General features: G+C 38.3%; 1 protein-coding gene across 13 annotated transcripts in view; it reads right to left on the minus strand.

Annotated features, from left to right (window-relative positions):
- The window catches only part of cic (Putative transcription factor capicua), a 653343-nt gene that overhangs the window by 186812 nt on the left and 456723 nt on the right, over positions 1-9808 (minus strand). For 12 of the 13 annotated variants that reach the window (XM_070089069.1, XM_070089070.1, XM_070089072.1 and 9 more), the window contains exons 3-4: positions 8535-8706; positions 5453-5662 (exon numbers count right to left, since the gene is read on the minus strand). In XM_070089069.1, the coding sequence (XP_069945170.1) occupies positions 5453-5662; positions 8535-8706 (382 nt within the window). The remainder of the gene's footprint in view (positions 1-5452; positions 5663-8534; positions 8707-9808) is intronic. The other variant, XM_070089077.1, reaches the window with a different exon arrangement.

Consider the following 9808-nt stretch of genomic DNA (forward strand, 5'->3'; position numbering starts at 1 on the left):
GTTCTTGCTGACACTGAGAAGGGTATTAGCCTGACTAGCAGTGTAGTAATGGCAATTACTGTTTAGACTATGTATGCTGTTCACTAAGAGGTTGATATCAGGATCGGGGTGGCCCTGTGGCCTGGTGGCTAAAGCCCCCGCTTCACACACGGAGGGCCCGGGTTCGATTTCCGGCTGGTGGAAACATTTCGACATGTTTCCTTATACCTGTTGTCCTGTTTACCTAACAGCAAATAGGTACCTGGGTGTTAGTCGACTGGTGTGGGTCGCATCCTGGGGGACAAGATTGATGACCCCAATGAAAATAAGTTAGACAGTCCTCGATGACGCATTGACTTTCTTGGGTTATCCTGGGTGGCTAACCCTTCGGGGTTAAAAATCCAAATGAAATCTTATCTTATCTCATCGATACTTACATTCATAAGGGGTATGTGGAGAAATAGCCGTTACAATTATTAAAGAACAAAAAGATCAAAGCAGTGATGTTAAAACACTAACAATTATGAGCTTATAAACTAAGATAGTTAAACCACTACCAATTATGAACTTATGAACTAAGATAGTTAATTTAAATCTAAAAAAATAATGGAGCTAATGAAAATTAAAATAAAACACTTTAGCACCTTGATTATTTCAAAGTTAAAAGTAATGGTTTCAAGTATAAAATAAGACAGAGAATAAAACACTTAAGTACCTGGATTAGCACCTTGAATAGCGCCTTAGGTGTCTTAAGTAGCTGGGAATTAATTACTGTTATTCACTAACAGTCATGAAAATATGGATTAGAATAAGGGTAAATTCTACTAAACTACAGCACTGAACATGGTTGATAATGTATTGAGATATGGCTTAAATAGGTAGTAGGTTGGTAGACAGCAACCACCCAGGGAAGTACTACCGTCCTGCCAGATGACTGTGAAACAGAAACCTGTAACTGTTTTGCATGATGGTAGGATTGCTGGTTTCTTTTTCTGTCTCATAAACACGCTAGATAACAGGGATATCTTGCTACTCCTACTTACACTTTGGTCACACTTCACAGACACGCACATGCATATCTATATATATATACATACATCTAGGTTTTTCTCCTTTTTCTAAATAGCTCTTGTTCTTCTTTATTTCTTCTATTGTCCATGGGGAAGTGGAAAAGAATCTTTCCTCCGTAAGCCATGCGTGTCATATGAGGCGACTAAAATGCCGGGAGCAATGGGCTAGTAACCCCTTCTCCTGTAGACATTTACTAAAAAAGAGAAGAAGAAAAACTTTATAAAACTGGGATGCTTGAATGTGCGTGGATGTAGTGCGGATGACAAGAAACAGATGATTGCTGATGTTATGAATGAAAAGAAGTTGGATGTCCTGGCCCTAAGCGAAACAAAGCTGAAGGGGGTAGGGAAGTTTCGGTGGGGGTAAATAAATGGGATTAAATCTGGAGTATCTGAGAGTGTTAGAGCAAAGGAAGGGGTAGCAGTAATGTTGAAAGATCAGTTATGGAAGGAGAAAAGAGAACATGAATGTGTAAATTCAAGAATTATGTGGATTAAAGTAAAGGTTGAATGTGAAAAGTGGGTCATAATAAGTGTGTATGCACCTGGAGAAGAAAGGAATGTAGAGGAGAGAGAGAGATTTTGGGAGATGTTAAGTGAATGTATAGGAGCCTTTGAACCAAATGAGAGAGTAATTGTGGTAGGGGACCTGAATGCTAAAGTAGGAGAAACTTTTAGAGAGGGTGTGGTAGGTAAGTTTGGGGTGCCAGGTGTAAATGAAAATGGGAGCCCTTTGATTGAACTTTGTATAGAAAGGGGTTTAGTTAAAGGTAATACATATTTTAAGAAAAAGAGGATAAATAAGTATACAAGATATGATGTAGGGCGAAATGACAGTAGTTTGTTGGATTATGTATTGGTGGATGGAAGACTGTTGAGTAGACTTCAGGATGTACATGTTTATAGAGGGGCCACAGATATATCAGATCACTTTTTAGTTGTAGCTACACTGAGAGTAAAAGGTAGATGGGATACAAGGAGAATAGAAGCATCAGGGAAGAGAGAGGTGAAGGTTTATAAACTAAAAGAGGAGGCAGTTAGGGTAAGATGTAAACAGCTATTGGAGGATAGATGGGCTAATGAGAGCATAGGCAATGGGGTCGAAGAGGTATGGGGTAGGTTTAAAAATGTAGTGTTGGACTGTTCAGTAGAAGTTTGTGGTTGCAGGAAGGTGGGTGCGGGAGGGAAGAGGAGCGATTGGTGGAATGATGATGTAAAGAGAGTAGTAAGGGAGAAAAAGTTAGCATATGAGAAGTTTTTACAAAGTAGAAGTGATGCAAGGAGGAGAGAGTATATGGATAAAAAGAGAGGTTAAGAGAGTGGTGAAGCAATGTAAAAAGAGAGCAAATGAGAGAGTGGGTGAGATGTTATCAACAAATTTTGTTGAAAATAAGAAAAAGTTTTGGAGTGAGATTAACAAGTTGAGGAAGCCTGGAGAACAAATGGATTTGTCAGTTAAAAATAGGAGAGGAGAGTTATTAAATGGAGAGTTAGAGGTATTGGGAAGATGGAGGGAATATTTTGAGGAATTGTTAAATGTTGATGAAGATAGGGAAGCTGTGATTTCATGTATAGGGCAAGGAGGAATAACATCTTGTAGGAGTGAGGAAGAGTCAGTTGTGAGTGTGGGGGAAGTTCGTGAGGTAGTAGGTAAAATGAAAGGGGGTAAGGCAGCTGGGATTGATGGGATAAAGATAGAAATGTTAAAAGCAGGTGGGGATATAGTTTTGGAGTGGTTGGTGCAATTATTTAATAAATGTATGGAAGAGGGTAAGGTACCTAGGGATTGGCAGAGAGCATGCATAGTTCCTTTGTATAAAGCCAAAGGAGACAAAAGAGAGTGCAAAAATTATAGGGGGATAAGTTTGTTGAGTATACCTGGTAAAGTGTATGGTAGAGCTATTATTGAAAGAATTAAGAGTAAGACGGAGAATAGGACAGCAGATGAACAAGGAGGCTTTAGGAAAGGTAGGGGGTGTGTGGACCAGGTGTTTACAGTGAAACACATAAGTGAACAGTATTTAGATAAGGCTAAAGAGGTCTTTGTGGCATTTATGGATTTGGAAAAGGCATATTACAGGGTGGATAGGGGAGCAATGTGGCAGATGTTGCAGGTGTATGGTGTAGGAGGTAGGTTACTGAAAGCAGTGAAGAGTTTTTACGAGGATAGTGAGGCTCAAGTTAGAGTATGTAGGAAAGAGGGAAATTATTTCCCAGTAAAAGAAGGCCTTAGACAAGGATGTGTGATGTCACCGTGGTTGTTTAATATATTTATATATGGGGTTGTAAGAGAAGTAAATGCGAGGGTCTTGGCAAGAGGCGTGGAGTTAAAAGATAAAGAATCACACATAAAGTGGGAGTTGCCACAGTTGCTCTTTGCTGATGACACTGTGCTCTTGGGAGATTCTGAAGAGAAGTTGCAGAGATTGGTGGATGAATTTGGTAGGGTATTCAAAAAAAGAAAAAAATTAAAAGTGAATACAGGAAAGAGTAAGGTTATGAGGATAACAAAAAGATTAGGTGATGAAAGATTGGATATCAGATTGGAGGGAGAGAGTATGGAGGAGGTGAATGTATTCAGATATTTGGGAGTGGACGTGTCAGCGGATGGGTCTATGAAAGATGAGGTGACTCATAGAACTGATGAGGGGAAAAGGGTGAGTGGTGCACTTAGGAGTCTGTGGAGACAAAGAACTTTGTCCTTGGAGGCAAAGAGGGGAATGTATGAGAATATAGTTTTACCAACGCTCTTATATGGGTGTGAAGCATGGGTGATGAATGTTGCAGCGAGAAGGCTGGAGGTAGTGGAGATGTCATGTCTGAGGGCAATGTGTGGTGTGAATATAATGCAGAGAATTCATAGTTTGGAAGTTAGGAGGAGGTGCGGGATTACCAAAACTGTTGTCCAGAGGGCTGAGGAAGGGTTGTTGAGGTGGTTCAGACATGTAGAGAGAATGGAGCTAAACAGAATGACTTCAAGAGTGTATCAGTCTGTAGTGGAAGGAAGGCGGGGTAGGGGTTGGCCTAGGAAAGGTTGGAGGGAGGGAGTAAAGGAGGTTTTGTGTGCGAGGGGCTTGGACTTCCAGCAGGCATGCGTGAGCGTGTTTGATAGGATTGAATGGAGACAAATGGTTTTTAATACTTGACGTGCTGTTGGAGTGTGAGCAAAGTAACATTTATGAAGGGGTTCAGGGAAACCGGCAGGCCGGACTTGAGTCATGGAGATGGGAAGTACAGTGCCTGCACTCTTAAGGAGGGGTGTTAATGTCGCAGTTTAAAAACTGTAGTGTAAAGCACCCTTCTGGCAAGACAGTGATGGAGTGAATGATGGTGAAAGTTTTTCTTTTTCGGGCCACCCTGCCTTGGTGGGAATCGGCCAGTGTGATAATACAAAATAAAAATAATATATGGCTTAACAAGATTCAGTCAAACCAGTGAATGAGAGGATGTGGAGAGACTGTTGTTGGTGTGGCTTAACGAGAAACAATTACCAAGAAACAATTAACCCCAGAGGGTTAGCCACCCAGAATAACCCAAGAAAGTCAGTGAGTCATCGAGGACTGTCTAACTTATTTCCATTGGGGTCCTTAATCTTGTCTCCCAGGATGCGTCCCGCACCAGTCGACTAACACCCAGGTGAACAGGAAAAAAATGCCTGGAACTAGTGCTCATATTGGTGAATTTAAGGCCAGCAAAGGTTGGTTTGAGAGATTTAAGAATCGTAGTGGCATACACAGTGTGATAAGGCATGGCGAAGCTGAAAAATTCCAACCCCAACAAGTGTTCAATTGTGACAAAACAGGCTGTTCTGGAAGACAATGCCAAACAGGACCTACATTACTCAGAAGGAAAAGGCACTCCCCAGGACACAAGCCTATGAAAGACAGGCTAACTTTCTTGTTTTGTTGTAATGCTAGTGAGGATTGCAAAGTGAAGCCTTTACTCATGTATCACTCTGAAAATCCCAGAGTGTTCAAGAAAAAGTGTCTCATCACTCATCAGTACTCTTCAATAAAGGTAAGTGTCATTTTAACATTTATTTATATAGTTATTGTGTATGTCTCATTGTTTTCCTTGTAGGGAAATGTATATTTCATGAAAAAAAAAAAAATTTTAATACTTTTGGCTGTCTGGAACGGGTTAATTGGATTTCCATTATTTTTTAAGGGGAAAATTAATTCGGCTAACGATAATTTCGTCTAACGATGAGCTCTCAGGAACGGATTAATATCGTTAGCCAAGGGTCCACAGTATGTACATTACAGTACAATGTACTGGAAAATGATAAATATATATAAAATTCAATAATACACAGTATACCGCTCTTTATCACATGCAAAAATTTCTGAATCTTCCATCATTACAAATCAGAAACAAATAAGCAACTTTTATGATAAGCTTACCCAGCACTAAAAGTAATCGACGAGCTGCGAAGTCTTTTTCCATACATGGAAAGGTGTCGTGAGCAATATCCCTGCCTCTGGCTCTCTTTACTGCACCCTTCCTTACCACACAGCCGACGCCACTGCTTCCCATTGAACTTTTTCCTAATACCATTAGGGGTAGTCACAACCTCACCTTTCTTGTACTTGAGTGGAGTGGCAGTTCCAGATCTGTATAAAACAACAGGACAGAGTCAGGTCAAAAGTACAAAATAAGAACTTATCCAACACAAGACGACTATCTCTTCCTTTTCTATTTCTATGGTTATATCCAACATTTAGAAGCATACAGGCAGAAAGACACTTGAGCATACATAACATGCAAAATAACTACTGTAAATAACTACTTTTTTTCAGTGATTATTTTGCATATTGTGATATCACCTGTTTACTGTGGTCTTATTGCATACATAATATATATTTAGGAGGATCCCAACTTACAAACTGCATTCCAAGTGTTTAATGTACCTGTATAAAAACAACAGTACAAGTAGGGCCCCGCTTTACAGTGTTTTGCTTTACAGCTTTCCACTAATATGTACATTTCAAATGATGACCAAAACTCACTATATGGCTCCCCCAACCTGACTTTCTAATATGGTCACCGTGTCCCACCCGATTTGTTTACAGTCTCCGTGAGCTCCGTGATCACCGCGTCTCTCCATTATGTCTGGAAATTTTCCAAAATTTCAAGTGTTTTTAAAAGTTATTTCATATTTTATATATACTCTGATAATTATACTTATGTATACCTGTACCTAAACAAACTGTGCTGGCATGCAGGTATACATTAACCCCTTGACTGTCGCAACCCCCAATCCTGAGGTTTCTCCTGGTGTCGCAAAATTAAAAAAAAAAAATTATTTTTTCTTATGAAATGATAGAGAATCTTTTCCCAATTGTAATGACAGCAAAAAAATGAAATTTGAAGGAAAACTGACAGAATTATGCTCTCGCGAAGTTAGCGACCGCGGCGATATTTACAAATTGGCGATTTCGCCCAATTTGAGCCTTATTTTCGGCTAATTCCATTGTTCCAGTCGACCAAACTTGTAGCTATTTCTTTAGAACTCCATTTTTTCTATCGATTGAGGACAAGAAACTGCCCATTTACCGAATTCAACTACCTAATAATGTCGTCAGAAATTTGCAATTTGGCCAATTTCACAAAAATTAAAAAATATGACAATTTCAAAATAAGGTCCAGAATGAATAATGCAGACATTCCTGGCTCTAAAATAACATTTTCTTTGTTCATCAGTCATGTCTCCAGGCCCCTCTGATATTACTCTTGCTTTCTATTTTGAATTTTTATTCAAACAAAAAACAGAAGACTTACTATTATGCAGACTACTGCAATACTGTAATAATTGTATAAATAACATCAACCCATTCATGACTGCATATTAGAATGGCTAGTTGGACATTTATTGGACAATGACATCATTTGTTTACTTTTGAACATCGGCAAAAATCAAACATTTCCCCTACTTTGAGCTCCATTTCCAGGTTCTTTTTATAGTAAAATCAATCAAAATCACCTCTGTTTCTATAATATGTTTTCCATTCTATCAAATGAGACCAAGAAAACGAGAATACAACCATAAATACTATATGAAAATAGACCACAACGTCGGCATTTTAATTAAAAAAAACGGTCGGAGTTTTTTTTTCCTCATTATGCACTGCGTGCTCCAGGATTTTTTTTATATGGTGCACACTGACCACACAGACCCATTCTCTCACATGTGGGCCTACCAGCTTTCTCCTGTTTGATTTGAAGCTGCTAGAATTTATGAGTATATATACATCAAACACGGTACCTCGAAAGACGTATATATACGGCCGCGACAGTCAAAGGGTTAAAACCAGTAAGAGTGTCTTATGTCTTGAGACGCCATATTAATAATGATAATACTATTCAGTAATCATCGAGTCTCATTAAATGTCGTATATTACGTTAATAGTATACACATTTTCATTAATCCATCTATGATATTTTTTTAAATTATATAATAAACACGATACGTAACATATAAACATGATAAATACACCCCACAGAGGAATAAATTAACCTTAATATGAGATTTGGTAGCCAGACAACTTGTAGGAGTGATGGCGAGAATGTTTTCTCTAGTCCAACATCAGAGAATATGTGTACACTATAATATTACTGGAGGTAACTGTAGAAAATTATTCCTTTCGTATACCTTCACTCAGAGCGTTATTTCTTCTAAAAATGGTGTTACATGAGAATGGGAGTGCTGCTCTTTATTTATTCTACTGTATCAATGTGGAAACTACTTATACACAATGTAATTTGTACACAAACCAGACACGTTCGCCTGGTTTGTTTACACAACTCTGCATCTGTCCTCTCTCATGTACTCATTCTCTCTCTCTCTCGTTTATATGTTTTATCTTGTTTACTCACCTCTGACCCTACATTAAGACTACAAATATTTTACGGTAAGTAATGAGTTAACTGTATATGCATTTTATTGCTCTGGGACACTTTAAATGTCATAGAATATTATGTGTGGGTGGCGTGACCTGGTATGGTAGGTATGGTAGCCTGGCTGGCTGCCATACATAACACACTTGATTTCTTACAATCAATACTACTCATCTCACCTTACATTAAGACTACAAATATTTTAAGGTAAGTATGTAATGAGTGTACTATATGAGTATTTTACTTTTTTATTGTTTTTTAATGCCTAGTTCTATTGCTAACTTAATATATGTTAGTGTAAACTTGTTATCTAGCATTTATATGCATTTATAACTGGAAAAAAAGGGCACTCCACTTTATAGCGATTTCTGCTTTACAGAGGTAGCCTGGAACCTAACCTGCCTTATAAGTGGGGCCCTACTGTACAGTACAAAGGATGATTTTTCTCAGAAATTATCATAATGTAGTTCCTGAGGCCTGATTCCAAGTGCGAATGTGTGTAAACTGATGCATTTATAAGTTGCAGACCTCCTGTATGTATTTTTTAATTCCTCTTCCATTCATCATAAACAATGTTTACATGATTACCTGGGAGTGACAGGTGTTGATCGAGGAGTGGTAGTGCCTATGCTCCCTTGCTCTATTAAACTTGAAGTGGATCCTCGACTGTGCATAGATGAGCGCTTTGGATCTCCCGTATATTTACTTCCCAATGCACCTGGAGTCAGGGACATGGAGCGATGATTACCACTATAATGACCTGAAACCAGCAAGGTTGATTTGTGATCACTGAAGGTTTGCTTTTAACAAGTTTAATAATCTTATTTTGAATGACAGGCATATTCAAATTTAAGATATCTTGGTAATGTACTTATTTTACATTTGCCAAAATTTTATTCACTTTTGAAAATCTAGTAAATAATGGTTATTATTTATTACTGAAAGAATTTTTATCAAGTGTGCATGCACACAACAAAACTTCCCTTATTAATAATCCCATGAGAAATGACAATTTTACAAAAAGTTACTGGATAATCTTACAACACAAAAACTTGTAGCAATACTTCATGTCACCACACAAAAATAATACATTCTTCAATGATGCACATCAGAGTGTTTGCTGTGAACTAATCACCATGCCCACTCTCCAACCAATCACTGTGCTCAGATTGCCTGAACTCAGCCAATTCAGATATTGCATTCATTATTTTGTCCAGCTAAAGCTCCAAACTTTATCCAACTTTAGGAATACCTATGCTAGGTCACTAGTATATATAAGCTGACATATTGCCTGCCTGGGACAGACTCGACTGCATTTTACTCTCCAACTCAGGATCACAAAGGATCACATCTTCAGAGACTGCTTCCACCTCATACATCCAGTGGAGCCACTACCATCAACAACTTCTAGCAGCACCTCTCACCAATGCAGAATTATAGAGTAGGGATTGAGCCCTCTACTTCCTTAATCTAGCCTGTACATCATCCTTACTGCTACTTATGTATTAGAACGGTTTCCAGCAAAGAAAAAATGTAAATGACACCATACAATAATAAAAATGCCTAACACAATCAACATATATCTTGGAAATAATAAATATCCACTAGGAAAATTCACATACCTTCATAAAAGTATTGGACATTGTTGATCATGACCTTATTAAACTAGAGCACTATGAATTCAAAGGCTACAGATTCCTCATTATCAAATCTTACCTTAGTAATTGCTACCAACAAGTAACCACAAGCAACATTTTCCTTGATCAATTGGCAGTGAGGCAACCAAACAAGTTAATAACAGTAGCAGTGGTGGTAGAAGCACAACTGGTGGTAATGAGAAGCAGAGCTATTGGTACACACAG

The sequence above is a fragment of the Cherax quadricarinatus genome, chromosome 27, assembly GCF_038502225.1.
Source record: "Cherax quadricarinatus isolate ZL_2023a chromosome 27, ASM3850222v1, whole genome shotgun sequence".
Taxonomy (NCBI): Eukaryota; Metazoa; Arthropoda; class Malacostraca; order Decapoda; family Parastacidae; genus Cherax; species Cherax quadricarinatus.